Source organism: Gigantopelta aegis, chromosome 10 (genome assembly GCF_016097555.1).
Source record: "Gigantopelta aegis isolate Gae_Host chromosome 10, Gae_host_genome, whole genome shotgun sequence".
Classification (NCBI taxonomy): Eukaryota; Metazoa; Mollusca; class Gastropoda; order Neomphalida; family Peltospiridae; genus Gigantopelta; species Gigantopelta aegis.
In genome coordinates, this window is record NC_054708.1 from 75,352,248 (window position 1) to 75,371,712 (window position 19,465).

General features: G+C 36.9%; 1 protein-coding gene across 3 annotated transcripts in view; it reads left to right on the forward strand.

Moving 5' to 3' along the window:
* The window catches only part of LOC121384263 (potassium channel subfamily T member 2-like), a 169,527-nt gene that overhangs the window by 13,917 nt on the left and 136,145 nt on the right, over window positions 1-19,465 (forward strand). For all 3 annotated transcript variants that reach the window (XM_041514577.1, XM_041514579.1, XM_041514578.1), the window contains exon 2: window positions 4,027-4,106. In XM_041514577.1, coding sequence (XP_041370511.1) covers window positions 4,027-4,106 — 80 coding nt within the window. The remainder of the gene's footprint in view (window positions 1-4,026; window positions 4,107-19,465) is intronic.

Genomic DNA, 19,465 nt, shown 5'->3' on the forward strand with positions numbered 1-19,465 from the left:
ATTATTTGCCTAGTATTAGAATACATTTTTATTGCCCAGTTGTCTTATGTTTTAATGTTTTGTTGATATTTAGACAGACACATAGATGAGACAGTTCATGATGTCTGTGGTTTTGCTGTAGGAGGTAAACATGGCACTGACAATTGCCTGGATGAAGACAAATTAACTAGAGGAAAATCAATTACTTCCATAAAAACACCTGATGTTTCTTATGTTTTCTGATGGCACTGTCGTTTGTCTGAAGCTATTCATTATGAACAGCTTTTATCCAGCTCAGTATGTGATATGCAACATTTTGTTTTGACCTTTTATATATTTGTTCAGGCGGGCATGGGGGGGAGCAGGGTGTAGCTGTGTGTGAGAGAGAGAGAGAGAGAGAGAGAGAGAGAGAGAGAGAGACACTGAGAAAGACAGATGAGAGAGAGATAGAAAGAATGAGAGAAAGACGGACAGAGAGATGGAAAGACAAAGACAGACAAAGAGGGAGAGAAAGAGAGAGAGAGAGAGAGAGAGGGAATGAGAAAGAGAGAGGGAAAAAGAGAGACATGGAAAGAGAAAGATGGACTGAGTGATTAAGAGAGATGAAAAGAGATGGATAGAGAGATGGAAAGGGAAACAGAGAAAAAGACAGATGGAGAGAGTGTGTGAGTTAGAGAGAAAGAAAGAAAGAGTATTTTCTTAACTATTCCTCACCGCTAATATCTACCATGTTTAACACCTAACATGCAGCCATTGACTAATATAATGAGCTACAATGTCAGTATATATAAACATTGCTTTCTGTTTTCACACCGTGTTGTTCACACATCTAGATGATAACTGGACAGTATTTCATTTCATTTCAACTTATTTTCGTGCTTATATCCAATTAAGGTTCAAGCATGCTGTCCTGGGCACACACCTCAGCTATCTGGCCTGTCTGTCCAGGACAGTCGGTTAGTTGTTAGTGAGAGAGAAGAGGGTGTAGTGCCCTTACACCTACCCATTGAGCCCTTAAGAACTCGCTCTGGGTTAGAGCCGGTACCGGGCTGTGAACCCTATACCTACCAGCCTGTAGTCTGATGGCTTAACCACTGCGCCACCGAGGCCGGTTTGACAGTATTAAATATTCAGTTTATGTAACAACATCTGATCCTCACTGACAGCTCACTTAACTTTTTCCTTTTGTCACGCTTTTTTGCCAGTGTCTGTAATTTACTGTAAGGAGTTTGAAATGATCTGCTTTGGCTGGTCTAGACATGGTTTAAAGAAATCTGATCATTTGAGGCACACAAAACAGTAATTCCATGAGTGATCTGGTCTCGGCCAAAATACTGTTGATTCCATGCCAAAGAAATCATTAAGAAACATTTAAGTGACAGAGTTGAAATATTACTTAAAAATCACAGTGACAAGATACCCACTTCAATTTTTCTTTTTACTGCATGGCTCTTATTAAATTGAGGGCAGGACATAGCCAATTGGTAAAATACTTGCTTTATGCACAGTCAGTCTAGGATTGATCCACGTCATTGGGCCCATATTGGGCTATTTCTTGTTCTAGCCATGCAGTACACCACCACTGGTATATCAAAGGCCATGGTATGTACTATCCTGTCTGTGGGATGGTGCATATAAAAGATCCCTTGCTATATTAATGGAAAAATATAGCGGGTTTTCTCTCTGATACTATACGTTAAAATTACCAAGTGACTGACCAAATGCATTGAATTCAAATTTTCATGACAGTATTAATTTCCCGCTGATACATGTAGGTAAGTTTAAGCAACCTGTAAACCAATTCACCGCCAATTCACCGATTGTGAATTTTAAAAACAATCGGCAAATTTGATTTTAAATTGATGGGGAAAAAATGGTGTAATAATTGATATTTTGTCGAACAATAGCTATACATATAGGTTTTGCATTTTTGAGATCATTTGGCCAAATTTTCTGATCACCCAGAAAACTATTTTATTGTAACTCATCAATGTTCAGTTTGTTTGATACATGATAAAGTGACCTTCAAAATGTGTTTCAGCTCACCACATCACTATAACCAATTGGCAGTTGACAACAATATAAACTTGCGTAACCAACATGTGAACACAACAATGATTTGTGAGGGATATTGTGCTCTGGGGAATTAAATGACTGTGCTGTGACACATCAGAATGAACAAAGCAATTAGAAATTAGAGATCTATCGCTTAGTGAACCATGCAGACATGGTAAATGTCCAGTATTGAAACCAACAGTTAACAATCTGGTGTAGGGCATTTTGCACAGGGGAAATCAGTTGATGTTGCTTTCATTAAAGAGCAATAAAATTGTCAAACCGCTCACACTGGATTCAGTAGCATCGTTTATGGAGGTTCACATAGTTCACATTAAAACGGGTTCTTTCTCTCTCTTTCTCTACCTTCTGCCATCTTTCTGTGTGTGTGTGTGTGTGTGTGTGTCTCTCTCTCTGTCTCTCTCTCTCTGTCTCTCTCTCTCTGTCTCTGTCTCTCACTGTCTTTTTTTCTATCTCTCCATCTCTATCTGTCTCTCTCTGTCTTTTTCTCTCTCCCTCCCTCTATCTATGTCTCTCTCTCCCTCTCTGTCTCTGTCTGTCTCTCTCTGTCTGTCTGTCTCTCTCTGTCTCTGTCTCTCTCTCTCTCTCTCTCTCTCTCTCTCTCTCTCTCTCTCTCTCTCTCTCTCTCTCTCTCTCTCTCTCTCTCTCTGTTTCTCTGTCTCTCTCTGTCCTGTTTTTGAGAAAGTGCATATAAATGATCTTTTGCTACTAATGAAAAATGAAGTTTCTTCTGACGACTACATATCAGAATTACCATTACCAAATATTTCATGACTTTTAGTTGGATTAAATAGTTTAAACATTTTCTAATTATAAAGTTTAGGTTGGATTAAATATTGGTCAGTATTTAAATGGTGCAGTGAAGTTTTCCCTTTTTAGAGTCTTATATTAAATGTAAAATTGAACTATATTCGAGTGATATGTTGATATTTTCTTATTCTAGAGTGTTTTTTTATTAAGTATTAATTGTGCTCAATTGATTACTCTGTTCCTTATACATTTCTACCATGAGAACTACATTTCCGTGTCCAACGCAACTATTTATAGTACAAGATTATTAGGGGTGGGAGGTGGGAAGGTTGTGGATTCCCTTTATTCTGCTATTGGTGGAGGGATGCATGTGACCAAGCTCTGTAATTTCCTATTATGAGCTAGTTGTGTTGCATTTTTTTGCAATTACAGTTGAAACCCCTCAAAACCAGTCCTTCAGTAAATCGGAATTCCTTCAAACGTCGCTCCAGCCAGTGCACCATGATGGGTACATCAAAGGCAGTGATATGTGCTACACTGTCTATGGGATGGTGCTAATCGAAAGGAGTAGCCCATGAAGTGGCGACAGCGGGTTTCCTCCCTCAATATCTGTGTGGTCCTTAACGATATGTCCAATGCCATATAACCATAAATAAAATGTGTTGAATGCATTGTTAAATAAACAATTTCCTTCCTTCCCTCAAATGTTTTTCATGTCCCTCTTTTAAAAAATCAGTACAAAAGAAAATCTCTCTGGACCAGATATCTCTTAAAAATATTTTTTACTTGGTCCATTGGTGTGTGGTGTAGAAAGGTTAAATTTGAAAATGAAATTTCATTTTAGGGTATGTAATAAATATGTTGGTTTCTGTATTCCACTCATGTATTTCCTGCTAGAAACCATTCCACTTCAGAGTTTCTTGTAGGAAATACACTCGTGGAATAAAGAAACTAAAAAACCCATCTACAGTGAAACCCCTCTAAACTGGACACCCTCGGCACCAAGTAAAATGTCCAGTAATAAGAGGTATCCAGAATAGAGAGGTTAAGTTCTGTACTAGCTTTTAAAAAAGGTTTACAGAGGGTCCGGTTTTGAGAGGTTTTACTGTACATGTATTCATGTGGTTCTGTCTATCTATTTAAGTGGTGTTTTAACCTTTTCTAATTATAGACTTGGTTTCTACTGTATTTAATTAAGTGGGGTATTGATGTTTGTTTCAGAGTTCTGGTTGAGTTCTTTACAAACGAGAAGTCATTTAAGGAGAGATTACAACTCTACTTCATAAAGAATCAACGCTCAAGTGAGTATCTGCTTCTTTCTTTTTCAAGTATGTGGGTTAGAATTGACTGAAATCAGTAGTCAAAATACTACAGATCTGACTGGTTTTTACCGATGAATGTCACCACTAATCAGGAGACTTTTAAAAAATATTCTTCCAAATACTGAAGGGAATTTTAAATAACTGTTTAATTTGGGCAAAAATCAATTTTCTCTCCCACAAAAATGGAAGCTTGTATGTACACCTATTGAAATGGCAATGCTGTGCCATTTGCTTATTAATTCTTTCAAAATTTAATATAAAATAGAGAATACTACACAACTTTCAGTTTAATGCTATTTTTATGAATGAGTACATTAGAAAATGTTATCTAGCAAGCGAAAGCAAGCTATAGGTGCCATTTTCTAATGTAATAGATCATAAAAATGGTATTAAACTGAAAGGAATGTAGTATTTTATTTATTACCTACCTATAATTATTGCTTAGAATTCATCAAAAGTAACAAAAGTAAACATGCAGAGCAGCTGGTGTTCGAGTGTCAGCATAGGCCCCGCCCACAATCGAGGTTAATGACCCAGATTTAGATTTCATGAATAGTTTATTCGACAGCAGTTTTAAAACTACTTTGTGTTACTGAGAGTAAAATCAGCCCTAAATTCAGCCAGACGTTTTTTGCTAATGTTTGCAAACTATTTTGACTGGTTTCCGAAGTGGTCATTCTTTTTAACATAAAGTGCTTAAACCAGTTTGGCAGACGTTTTTCTGCTTGGTCTGGCTGAATCCAGCACTGCTTTCAATAAGAAATGTACAAAATCTTACATCACATTGTGTTGATCCCATTCTCCATTAATGTACTGCTGGCCAATCATGTTAGAGTTTATATCCCAGCTTTATCAAGGAAAACGGTATCTCACAATATGATGTACGATTTTGTTATTAAACTCCGCTATCTTTCACAGGTATGTAATAAATTTATATGTGCATTATTCATTGACATTTAACACCATAAGCAAAAATTATAGCTTGTATGTATGTTAATTAACCTTTTAGAATATACTATCAAGGATTGATTCATGCAGCATCATCTCTGATTACTAACTGTGTATACAAATAGCAATGAACTGAATTTGAAGTTTCACTGTCGTATATTACTTTCGTTTGTTGTTGTGCAGTCAACAGTCCTAATTAACATCGATTTATTCTGGATGTGAAAAGAGCTAATGTATGTAATTTGTGTGAATACTAAATGTGTAAATTGTAAACTCCAGACTATACTGCTGTCCAAGAGGACTCATCCCTTCTCTATATGGAGTGGGTGGGATTTAGCTTGCCTGGTCAGTAGTGAATTCGCCTGGGGTGCCATGGAGTGCAAGATAGTGTGCCCTCTATGGACTGGGGTTGTTGGTTTTGGGGCCTGTTTTTATCCCAACCAGTGGCCCATGACTGGTACATCAAAGGCCATAGTGTGTACTGTCCTGTTTATGGGAAAGTACATATAAAAGACTCTCTCTCTCTCTCTCTCTCTCTCTCTCTCTCTCTCTCTCTCTCTCTCTCTCTCTCTCTCTCTCTCTCTCTCTCTCTCTCTCTCTCTCTCTCTCTCTCTCTCTCTCTCATTCATTCATTCATTCACTCTCACATACCCATCTTTGGGCATGTTAAAGTTTGTTTTATTTAACAACACACCCTAGAGCACATTAATTTATTAATCATCGGCTATTGGTAACTTTGACACATAATCTTAGAGAAGAAACCTGCAACATTTTCCATTAGTAGCAAGGTCTTTTATATGCACCATCCCACAGAGAAGATAGCATGTCCACAGCCTTTGATCTACCAGTTGTGGTGCACTGGCTGGAACGAGAAATAGTCCAATGGGCCCACCGACGGCTCTAACATACAGCCTTCAGCATTAGCAGCAAGTGATCTTTTATATGCACTTTACTATGGATGTAACTACACATACCATATAGCTTTTGATATACCAGTCTTGTGGCTCTTGTTGGGATAAGAAAAATGCAAGGGGTCTGCAGAGGAGGTTTGATCCAGTGGCCCAACACATAAGGTTACCGAGCGCTCTACTACATGTAGCTAGTGCTGACCGAACTATTAACCCTGTCCCTGTGACCCAGAGCAAGTTTTTCTGCCTCAATGGTTAGATGTAAGGCCACTAGAAATACTTCTGTCTCACTAACCACAAACAACTCATTACCATTAACCTTTGTTCAGGACAGCCAGCCGAAATCAAAATAACTGAAATGTGTGACACAAACAGCATGCTTGAATTTAAGTGGATATAAACACGGAAATAAAGTCAGAAAGAAAGAAGAAGAATTTCATTCTCCACTTCTTCTTGACATTTAAAGGCTTACTGCAATGAACTTGAAACTGACAGTTTTCTTAAAAGGCTTTTAACATGGGTGCTTATTAGAGGGCAGAAATAACTGAGGCAGGCCAATTCGGAATCTTAAGTGTTTTCCACAGCTTCATGCCTGCAGATGGTCACCAGTGACCAATGAGTCTTAAGTGAACTGAACTGGCTGGCACTCTGCTAGACTATTAGGAGGAGAAGACTGGAGATAGTGGACACTGACCACTTCAAGTCAAATTGACTGACAGGGACGATCTAGACCAATGAGTAAAAAAAAGAAGAAGAAGTTTGTTTTGTTTAAAAGAATGCTTGCACAAGGCTTTTGGACTAGTAATAAAATGGTTAAATATGACAGCTATTATATATAACAGGTGCAGCCATTTTGTACCATCCCAGTGAATACGCTAGTGGTTATGTAATACTTAAAATGTCATGTCAGGAATTAGTTCAGAACTGAAGAAACAAACATACCTAATTTTTGTGGATGCATAGCAGTGTTCTGTAATAATATCCATGCCAGTAAGCCAGCAATAAGTATATATTATTTTTCAATACAAAATAAACCACCATTGTCAAAGTGTCGAAATAACTGTATCATGTTTTGTCTATACCAAAATGATAATCAGACTGTTTTCTTAGTTAAATGGCCTTTTCTTTCCATGGCCTGTACCTGTGATTCTTGATTGGTAGGTGTATATTTGAAAGATATCCAGTCAAGGTAATTAATTACCACTGTCTAGACACAAAAAAATAGGTGCACTGGTTTTATTAAGATCACAACCCTAAAATGGCAATGGACATTATCAGCCGTTCTGCTGTATTACTGTAAATAATTCTATAAAACCCTTGATTAAGTAGACTTTCCCATCTAATATCACAAGACTGACCAATTATGTAATCCCAAAGAAAAGAAAATTATTACTTGGATTTCGTGAGTGATCGTTTTTGCTCTAACATACCCTAATAATATTCATTTTTTCTTTGGATTATTTTAGAGAGAAAAATACTATAACTCCATTTCATTCTATTAATGCAAATTGAAGTACATGTATATTTAGTTAAATAGTTTATTATACTATCAAGTCATTTATGTTGTTTTACAAGTCAGGTTGATGAAAGCGAAGTGCCTTGTCATAGATTAGAACGTTTGTTTACACTGTGCATACAGGAGTTGGCAGGAGCTGATGTCACTTCGCCCCAAACTATAGTACTGGACGCCACAAAAATGAAAGAAAATGGCTGCCCCCAGTTTGCAGGAATAATCATGTTTTTTATTACCTTAAAACTACGCGTTTTTCATTTCTTAAAGTGTCAGTATGTGTTAGTGGTCCAGGTATGCATCTTTCCAACTCATAAGGCTCATGTTTGAGTTTACTATCCCTTTAACAACACCACTAGAGCACATTGATTTTTAAATCATCGGCTATTGGATGTCAAACATTTGGTAATTTTTACATACAGTCTTAGAGAGAAAACCAGCTACATTTTTCCATTAGTAGCAAGGGATCTTTTATATGCACCATCCCACAGACAGGATGGCATATACCATAGCCTTCGTGGTGCACTGGCTGGAACGAGAAATAGCCCAATGGGCCCACTGATGGGAATCGATCCTAGACCAACCACACATCAAACGAGCGCTTTACCACTCTACTAGACTGCTAAGAGGAAGGAAGGAGATGTTTTATTTAACGATGCACTCAACACATTTTATTTACGGTTATATAGCATCAGACATATGGCTAAAGACCACACAGATATTAAGAGAGAAAACCCGCTGTCGCCACTTCATGGGCTACTCTTTTCGATTAACAGCAAGGGATCTTTTATATGCACCATCCCACAGACAGGATAGTACATGCCACGGCCTTTGTTACACCAGTTGTGGAGCACAAGGCTGGAATGAGAAATAGCCCAACAGGTCCACTGATGGTGATCAATCCTTGACCGACCGTGCATCAAGCAAAAGCTTTACCACTGGGCTACGTCACGCCCCTAGACTGCTAAAAGAGTCAGAAGACAGGAGAAAGATGAGACTGACCACTTCAAGTCAAACTGACTGACAAGGATGATCTAGAGAGAGTTAGTCTGTAAATCCCAAACACAAGTAGGGTGCCTGACAGGCTGATCGACAAATAACAAGGAGCTGGAATTAATAATACAAACCTGGCTATTGATATATTTGTGCTCGGATATTAACACATATTTAGATCTCACTAATTTGGGCACAATTAATAAGGGTTTTTATCTGGTTTGTGCACACCAAAGTCTTTCTAACATAGTAAAATTATTAATATCTGTTGAAGAGTTGTAGATGTTTAGAAATTTAGAAATTCATGTCAAGTTAAGTTACCGTATATCTTCGCCTGTAAGTCGATCTCGACTATAAGTCGAGTCCCTAATTTGAAGCCCTGAAAACGTATTTTTTTATTGACCCGTTTATAAGTCGACCCATGAAAAACTACTTATAAATATTGAAATATTTCTTATTTTCAGCACATGAGAACAATAATATTTGAACAAAAGAAAATTATTTTACAAACTTCGGTTTTCACGTTTTGTACATCGCAATATGATCAGACTATTCCAATCAAACTATCATTATTACATAGCATCAAAACGAAATATTCCCTTAGTAGAGAGTGAAAGCTGTTTGACTGTTACTGTATAGTACTGTACAGATGGTTTTGTGCACAGACAACAACTTTATTTATAAACACTGACAACAGATCACTACGATAAAACTGAAAGTATCACGTTTTGCCGCCATATTAATACATGTAAGGAGGATAACTCTGGAAAGTACACTGGTTTTTGTACCAAATGATTTGTGTCCCTATTGCTCTAGATAAGTGAACTGCAGAGATCAGTCTATTTTAAGGGAAAGCTTAGTAATATTCATGAAGTTCATCACCGCCAAAACATTGTTTGAACAACCATTAATGCCAGTGACCAGATTTCAAAATAAACTCAGGCAACAGGTAGTTAGTATTGTTTACATTTTTACTATTAGTTATGACTTAATTTAACTAAGTGGACTGTTGTCTTGGCATGTGAGTGAGATCGTACGCCTTTTCGCATAACCAAAACCGTTCTAATGCCAAAAAAAATAGGTTATAAAAAATAAATGTGTCAAATTAACATATTTGAGTATAAATATATGGCATACTTCAACAATAAAACTTGTAAAATAATCCCTAAAACAGTAATATTTTTTGGTGAAATTTTTTTACCCTCTTATAAGTCGACCCCCCAAGTTATAAAATAATTTTTGGGTGAAAAAAATTCGACTTATAGGCGAAGATATACGGTAGTTAACAATTAAATTTATTTTACCTGATATCAGTGATTGAACTTAGCAGTCATCCAGTCACCTCTAGCAATAACAAATCATGGCTGGCAACTCAAATTCCTATGGTTGCTTACCTGGTAACAGAAATTAAACACACCAGAATCAGATTTTTTTTTAATAATGCTTGTAGCAAAATTTTATGGATGCCTAGATCATCATCCATATTCAATGTCTAAAAAAAAGTGTTTATTATTAAAGATTATTAAATAAATATAAGTTAAATTTTTTCTTTGAAATATGGGCAGGTAAAAAACATTGATTTCAAGTCAGAGTAATGACAATCTGAACAACTAAACTGTATTCCATTATCAAAATTATCAAAATCGCCACTCTCCTAGGAGATCTGTAACAGGATGTTTCATGCACTGCCTGTAGGAGGACTGCCACTCTCCTAAGAGAGCTGTAACAAGATGTTTCATTCCACCTGTATTATGACTGCCACTAACCTAGGAGATATGTAACTGTTTCCTCCCACCTGCATTGTCTGTAGGAGGACTGCCAATCCCCTAGAAGATCCATAACAAGATGTTTCATCCACCTGCATTGCCTGTATGGGGACTGTCACTAACCTAGGAGATCTGTAACATGATGTTTCATCCACCTGCATTGCGTATATGAGGACTGTCACTCTCCTAGACAATCCATAACTGGATGTTTCATCCCACCTGCACCACTTGTAAGAGAACTGCCATTCTCAAGACAGGCTTAGAAAAATCAAATGCACAGGATAGAGCTCAATGGAATGGCATGCACTAACTCAAAATTTTTTTAAGCCCAAATCCTTGGATATTCTCAAATTAATATCTAAACAAGAAACTTAAGTACTGTACATGATTTCAAGAAGAAAGTACCTTTAAGAATTAAGAAAAGGCCAAGATATCTGGGTGCATTATGATACCTGGATATATTTAGTACGTGACGGAAATAATCTGTGTAGATACAGTGACTCCGGGCTGTTTTTCTTTGATGTAATTATCTCTTATGTCTGTGCCTGACCGCTGAGCCCAGTGTGTGGTCTCAAAAAGCAGACAAAAAATGTCAAGATGTGATAAATATGTAAAACTATTCCATAGATATTTTGTGATCCTTTGCTTTGTTTTCGTGAGCCCGTGCCATGATCAGGGCAGATTTAGATCCCCAGATTGCATTGCCTGAGATGATTGTCCGGCAGTCTGTGTGATCTCTGCAAGAATCTGATGATGACACATTTACAACTCCCATTATTGTGCTCACTGGCCAAGACTAATCATTTCACGACCCGGCTTGATTTAATTTCCATTCCTGTCATCATTTGCATATTCTGTGCATGATGATATAATGAAAATGTCTGCAAATTTGCCCCTCTTTAACATATGCCAGCAAAATATTATGGACACTGATATTGTCCAATAAATACTATAGTTTTAATGCAAAAGGAATTGAAATCAAAATTATTATTAGTATTTATTTTTTAATATTTGTAAATGTAATATTGTGACATGTATGTATATTCAGTATGGGCATACTGGTACAGCAGGTGAAATATTTGTTTTGGTGAAAGTTTTTTTTTTTCTTTTTCTTTTTTATTGGACTATTTATTTTCAAAAGTTGAGCAAGTGACCAGATTTTCAAAAATAGCCTTCATCTACAAATAACTTAACGAAATCATACAGTTTGCATAATTAAATATATTATTATTGTACAACATTTCATTGTGAACTCACTTAATACATTGACCTCAAATTTGACAACAGGACATAGAGACAACATACATGTACTTATGTTCTAAATATGACATCGTTATAAGTTGGCCAACATGCAAAATGGCATCATAGATTCAAAGAGAATGATTTGCATTTATGCATCTTGTATTAAGGGGGCGAGACGTGGCCCAGTGGTAAAGTGGTAAAGTTTGAACCCATGATAACAGACACTAAGTTTAGTTAATCAACAAACTAACATATCTGTTTGAAGTTACAGTAGAGTGAAACAAGAATCTTTGATATAGAAAGGGGGAACTACCTTAATTATAAATGTAACCCGGGGAAGAAGTAAAGATAACACTCCTTGTGGTTCCAATATTTTATTTGTAGACCAGTTGGAAAAACCAGACATCCACAATATCTATTTGATCAGACACTGGAAATGCAGTAGTGTATAAAATATATATATAATAATCAACCGATTCTCTGCAGAATAATTGGATAAAATAATACTGACTGTCTGCTTCTGATGAAAGCCGATCGTAATCTGACAATTAGGAAAAATCTAGTTATAAAGGGCGTAGTCCAAAAGCATGCAGTGCGTGTCTCGGTGTCGAGTCATCAGTCTTGCGTGAACTGTCATCGTCGCACATGAATTAACAACTACTAACAAACCCAACACAATAAACAATGACCACTGCTAACACAAAAGATGAAATAAACAACACACCTTTCTTTAACTATTTTATATTTAAAGATCCACTCCCTACAAATTAGTTTTTAAAAATACTTTAAAGTACTCAGCTAACTTTTGCTTTCCTTTCAAACCTACTTTCCTGACCAGCACTCTGTCACCTACTTCTAACTTTGTCTCTCTCACTCCTCTGTCATATCTCTCCTTATTCCTGTCACCGTATGCATTGGCTTGTTCTGCTGCAGCTCTGTAAGCATACCTCATTCTACCTCTCAACTTCTGCACATATGAACTTGTATATAGGTCACCTTCTGTATGTGGATCTGTCCCCAGAAAAGCATCTACTGAGAGTCGTGGATTCCACCCGAACATCAAGAAATGTGGTGAATACCCAGTCGCATCACTCTTCGTCGAGTTGTATGCTTGTACTATAGGAGCAACATACTCTTTCCAATCTGCTTTCTTCTTTTCATCCAATGTGGCAAGCATCTTTATCAATGTCTGGTTGAATCGCTCAGCTGACCCATTCTCCATTGGGTGATAAGGTGTAGTCCTCGTTTTCTGAACATTGGCTAGTTTACACAGCTCCTTGATCATTCGACTTTCAAAATTCCTTCCTTGGTCACTGTGTAACTGTTCAGGAAAACTGTAAAATAAAATAAAATGTTCATACAGTGCCTTAGCTGTGGTATGTGCAGTCTGATTTTTACAAGGTATTGCCTGAGCGTATCTCGTAAAATGGTCAGTTATGACTAAAATATTCTCATAACCCCCTTTTGACTTCTCTAAACTCAAGAAATCAATACAGACTAGCTGCATTGGTCTCATGGTTTCTATTGGAACCAAACCAGCTGTAGGTTTGATAGGAGTTTTCCTTCTTATACATCTACCACACTGTTCCACCTTCCTGTTAACATCCTTCTCTAGTCCTGGCCAGTAAAACCGTTGCTTGGCTAACCATAAGGTCTTTTCCTTTCCTTGATGCCCAGCATCATCATGGATACCTTTCAGTGCTATCTGTCGATAAAACTCTGCCAAAACCAACTGTCTTACCTTCTGACCGTCTAGAATAACATTTCTGTACAAAATTCCATTAACCAGTTCTAAACGTCTCCTCTCTTGAAGATACTTCTTTACAGCTGGCATCTCTCTCTGTACTCCTTGTCCCCTCTGAAACAAACCATACTTTACAATCTGTATAAGCCTAGCAGTAACCCGATCTTTGTGCTGCTTCGCAATCCAGTCAATACAACTGATATTATCGCCAAGATCCATGTGCTCACCGGCCGAATGAGCAGTAGTCTTGCTCGATACACTGTCAACCAAAGGAATGGATGCTATCGCTGCTTGACAGACTGCTTTCACAACATCTGCAAAGACCTGTCTGCTGAGACCATCTGCATCCGCATTCAACTTTCCTGCTCTATAAGACAAAGTAAAGTTATAGTTTGCTAAAGCAGCTACCCACCGATGACTGGTTGCATCCAGCTTGGCCTTCGTCAACACATAAGTTAGGGGATTGTTATCAGTGATAACATGAAATGAATTGCCATACAAATAATCATGAAATTTATCTGTGATAGCCCACTTCAATGAAAGAAATTCTAACTTATGTGCTGGGTAGTTCCTCTCACTAGGTCTGAGTCCACGACTGGCGTATGCAATTACCCTTTCTACACCTTGCTGTTTCTGATATAACACCGCTCCTAATCCAGAACTGCTGGAATCTGTGTGAACAATAAAAGGTAATGCATAATCAGCATATGCTAAAATAGGTGGCTGTGTCAACTTCTCCTTGACCACATCAAAAGCTATCTGCTGTTCATCTCTCCACCTAAACTCAGCTACTGGTTTCTTCTTCTTCCTGGACTTCCGTGCTGCAGGACTGGTTCCATGCCCTTGAAGCAAAATGTTCAAAGGTTCCACGAGCTTGGCGTAGTCCTTGATAAAACGGCGATAATACCCCGCAAAACCCAAGAACTGACGAAGCTCCTTAATAGTCTTCGGTACCGGCCACTGCTCAACAGCTGACGTTTTCTCAGGATCTGTAGATATACCTGCCTCTGAAACTACATGTCCAAGATAAGAAACTGAAGTATTAAAAAGTTCACATTTGGATGGTTTAAGCTTTAAGTTGTGTTGACAAAGTCTAGCAAATACAGCTTGCAAACGCTCAACATACTCTTCAAAAGTCTTGGAAAACACTAAGATGTCATCTATAAATATCAGACAAGTCTTTAAGTGCATCTCACCCATGCATTTTTCCATCAGACGCTGGAAAGTCGCTGGGGCATTGGTAAGACCAAATCCCATCCGGTTACACTCGTAAAATCCCAATTTGCCAACATTGAAAGCTGTTTTCTCCTTGTCGTTCTCGTCAACCTCCACCTGCCAATAACCTGATCTCAAGTCTAACTTGGAATAGTACTTATTCCATGTAGTGTATCTATAACATCATCAAATCTTGGAAGCATGTAACTGTCTTTGTGAGTCCGAGAATTTAAAGTCCTGTAGTCTATACAGAATCTCAAAGAACCGTCTTTCTTCCTTACCAAAACAATGTTAGATGAAAAAGGACTGCTAGACTCTCTGATTATACCTGCATCAAGCATTTCCTTGACATGTTGACGAACCTCATCATACATACCAGGAGGAATCTTCCTATATGGAAGCTTGAACGGTCGCTTGTCATCCATCTCTATCTTATGCTTGACCAAGTCTGTATTTCCTATATCTAGAAGACCTGAAGAAAAAACATGTTTCCAGTTACCCAGTACCTGTCTAACTTGGGATAACTGATCTTCACTAAGGTTATCTCGGTCTATCTGTACACCAAGTTCCTCCGGAGTAGAAATATTCTTATCTTTACCAGGTAATTCAGCTAAACTATCAATAACCTTTACCTCTTGGATACTGCATATCTCCGACCTGGGCTTAATGAGTAGCGGCTTTGCGGACATATTACAAATCTTGACAGGTATCTTGATACTAGAACTGCCCTGGTTTATCTTCACAACTCTAGGACATACTGAACATGTAGAACTCCCATCCAAGTTTTCAGTAACAACTTCAGAAATGTTTGATCTAACTCCCCTTGCTATACCGTTAACTACCGCTGACTGGTATGGAGCTACATAGAATGGCTTCCTATTTAAAGATTTAACTTTAAAAACATTGCAAGCAATGCTATCAAATGCCACCTGCCATTCGGAAGGAATGTTACCTTCTGTTCCTCCTGAAGAAACATCTCTACACAGTCTAATGATGTTTGTTCCAACTATCACAGGACATTTCGCTGTAAATTCTGTATCTGGTACAACCAACACAGGAACAAAAAACTCTGTATCTGCTAAAAAAGAAACAAGAATTGAACATTCAATGTATCCCATATACTTCAAAGATGAACCATCTGCTACAGATACTTGTAATCCTAATGTATCTAAGCTAAGAAGATTCGGCTTAAGTACATCAGGTAAGTTGTTATATCCCGTCTCTGAAATAGTTGTAACCATTGACCCACTGTCAATCAATGCTCTCATCCCTTGTCCATTGATCTTAATTAATCCTTCATTGGAAGAACCAATTAATCTCTCCATTAAAGTTTGGCCAGGGTCATCATGTTTAACATGGTGAACTATGACCTCTGGTTGGCCATCATCAGAGGTCACTGCGCGTTTGGGTGAAAACGACCCTCGCCACAGCCAGCTCGACCTCTGAAATGCCCCCTCTCTGGTAGTTATTCCCCCTACCTTGCAGATAAAAGTTTCCTCTTCCTTGCTGAAAAGATGAACTGCCACCACGCCCTCGGTTTCCAAATCCTTGACCCTGTATGTGGATATCATCTAATTTCCTAAGCAACACATTAAACTTGTCCTCTATCTTCTGATCTAACCTTTTCTCTAAAGCTTCCATTCTTTTATCAAACCGTTGTTCCAAAAATGAACCATCCTGGTCAGTCTTCTCAGTAGTCAGGGTCTGCTGATGAACCTTCTTAGATGTGTTAGGTAAACTTATGCTAAGCTCCTTTTCTACACATCTAATCTCCCTTAGTAATTCATCATAATTACGGATAGTATCATACTTGTGTCGAGTTTGACTTTTCAGCTTTTCACAACTTAAAGAAGTAAAAAAATTATGCCTCAATAAATCATTCCTGGATCCTCTGTCCAAATAACCACAATCAATAGCGGACTGCAACAAAGACTCTAATCGACAACCAAAATTCGTTACAGACTCTCCCGGTTTTTGAAAAGAGTTAAAAAATTCCTGCATTATCATGCCATTGGTAACAACTTCACCAAAGAGTGTATCTAGCTTTGACAAGATATCCTCAACACTAGCTCTTTCTCCAAGAGGAATAAGCATTTTTCTTGCGGTACCCCTTAATGACCTTCTGATTGCCTGTAACACTACATGAGTATTCATATCAGGATCAATAACTAAACATTGCACATCAAATCTCCACTCTGTAAAAGATACATCACCTTTTTGAGGCGGATCATCACCAGAAAATGGCGATATCTTAGGAACAAAAGATGGTTGTTTCATACCAACATTATCATAACAGTTGTCCATGTACGAAAGTCTCTCCTTTGGTCTTGCTCCTAACTCTAGTTTGTGAAACTGACGAAACACATCTTTAGGCCTAGCACCAGCTTCTTGCATATCAATCACTACATCTTCACTTGGTGAACTAAAAGCTAGAGGACCTGGTTTCCTCTCTACTTTAGGTGTAATTACATACTTACCACTAGCATTCAGAGCCTCAATCATGTCAGATTCAGACATTTTTCTCGACATGTTGAAATATATCCCAAAATACACAGTAGATAAATAAATTAACCAACTATCTGTAATCTATCTACAAACAGAGAAAATTGGAAATGAATATATAAAAACAATTACAACAAATCCTTACATATACATTAGAAAATTAAAATCAATATTTATGTACATCTAACACCAATTAAATCTGCAGAAAATACAGACCTATGTACCATCCAAGTAACTGACGACATCAATAGCCTGAAACTCAAAACAGCATTATTTACAAAATTATATCTAGAGTAGTACTACACCACAATACATTATTCTGTACCTTGACAAAACAATTGTTTTTATGTAAGTTACAAACCACTAACCTTTATGAAAATATCACTGAAATAAAAATTAAATTACATGTTATGAAAACTACATAATTGTATAGTATCACTCCAACTCTAAACAAAAATTACTACATAGTTATGTTGTTCAACTCTGCATCCTGAAAATCAAAATAATCTTATAACCAATATTAACAATATCTACCTTTAATTATATACAATCTTTATCATAATATCACTGAAATTGTTTTATTAATAAATTAAATTATTATTTTGTTTCACAACTACCATAAACTAATATCCAATAATTTTAATTGCTTTATTATTTAATTGACCCTAATACCATCTACACAACTATAAAACCCATCATTCTGCTAAGAACAAAACGACCAACAAACTCCTACCAAATGTACCTGACACTGAAATGTATACACCTTACAACACCTGTCCAGTCTAGTCTGTTTGGTCAACTGTCTTATGTCGTGCAAAAAATGTCAAGAACATGCATGTTAGTAGGGATGTGCTTTCATTTATGCAGACAAACTTTTATATCTTAAAAAACAAAAAAACAAAAAAACACAACAAAAAATCAATACCACCGAAGCAGAAACAAACCTTTCCGGAAATTACCGGAAAAATCTGAATTAAACGTAAACACTACCGCAGTACTTTTAACATTAAGAGTTTATGTACAAAACGATACTATACCATGGAACATGCCAACCTTTTCACACACACACACACACATACTACGTAAAAAAAAAAAAACCCACATTAAAAGAAGTTCATAAAATGACACAAAACATTGTTTTTAAAACTAAAGGTTCAGTTCTGTTGAAGACACAGTAAGTTCTTGACACCACGCATGCGCTCCGTCGACTCCTTCCGGTCCCTTAAAGCAGAACTATCTACACATGTGAATCTCGCGAACACACACTTTTTAATTCTGCTAGCTAGCACACAAATAATTTACCCCACAACACACGAATCTATGTCGAATCAAAACACTGTCGAACACATGTCGGTATTATCGGGTTGTAACCTCAACGGCGAAGGGAATCGACGTCGTCTGGTTGTCCTCATCGGTTGAATAGGTCGTTAAACACGTTGGGTGCCATTTGTAACCCGGGGAAGAAGTAAAGATAACACTCCTTGTGGTTCCAATATTTTATTTGTAGACCAGTTGGAAAAACCAGACATCCACAATATCTATTTGATCAGACACTGGAAATGCAGTAGTGTATAAAATATATATATATATAATAATCAACCGATTCTCTGCAGAATAATTGGATAAAATAATACTGACTGTCTGCTTCTGATGAAAGCCGATCGTAATCTGACAATTAGGAAAAATCTAGTTATAAAGGGCGTAGTCCAAAAGCATGCAGTGCGTGTCTCGGTGTCGAGTCATCAGTCTTGCGTGAACTGTCATCGTCGCACATGAATTAACAACTACTAACAAACCCAACACAATAAACAATGACCACTGCTAACACAAAAGATGAAATAAACAACACACCTTTCTTTAACTATTTTATATTTAAAGATCCACTCCCTACAAATTAGTTTTTAAAAATACTTAATATATTATAATTAATATTTAATTGAAATCTTTGATAATTAATAATTATTAATTAACGCCTGGTTACATAAAGGTAGACTAGAGCTCATCTCCATAACTGTTACTTCTCAGAGGTACATGTATTTTTTAATTATGAAAATATTTGTGGCATTACAAATACCAGGATCACCATAAACACTTCAGATGTATGAAAATTGATATTCTAAGTAATAAACTAGGTATAAATAATGTCAGATTTAAATGATTAAAAACAGCTTTAATGGTGAAAAATATGCCATTGTGTTTAAAAATTAAGGTGCAGTGTATGTCACTTTAAATTTTTAATAAAATATTACTTTAAAAAAAAAATCTTTATCGTTTTTTTTAAAACTGAATAAAAGGACTGGGTTTTTATAGAACTGTCTAAGAAAGTGAATGAAACAAAAGGTTATATCAATTCTGAGATGAAAAAAGAAAAACGGGTAATAAATACAAAAATAATATCAGTACTGGTTATTATCAAGTTAATGCCCATCATGAAATACATGTAATTTGTTTGACACAAGCTTCTCACTATAGATTGTGATAAGTAAACTTGATAATTAGTGGTAACTTGT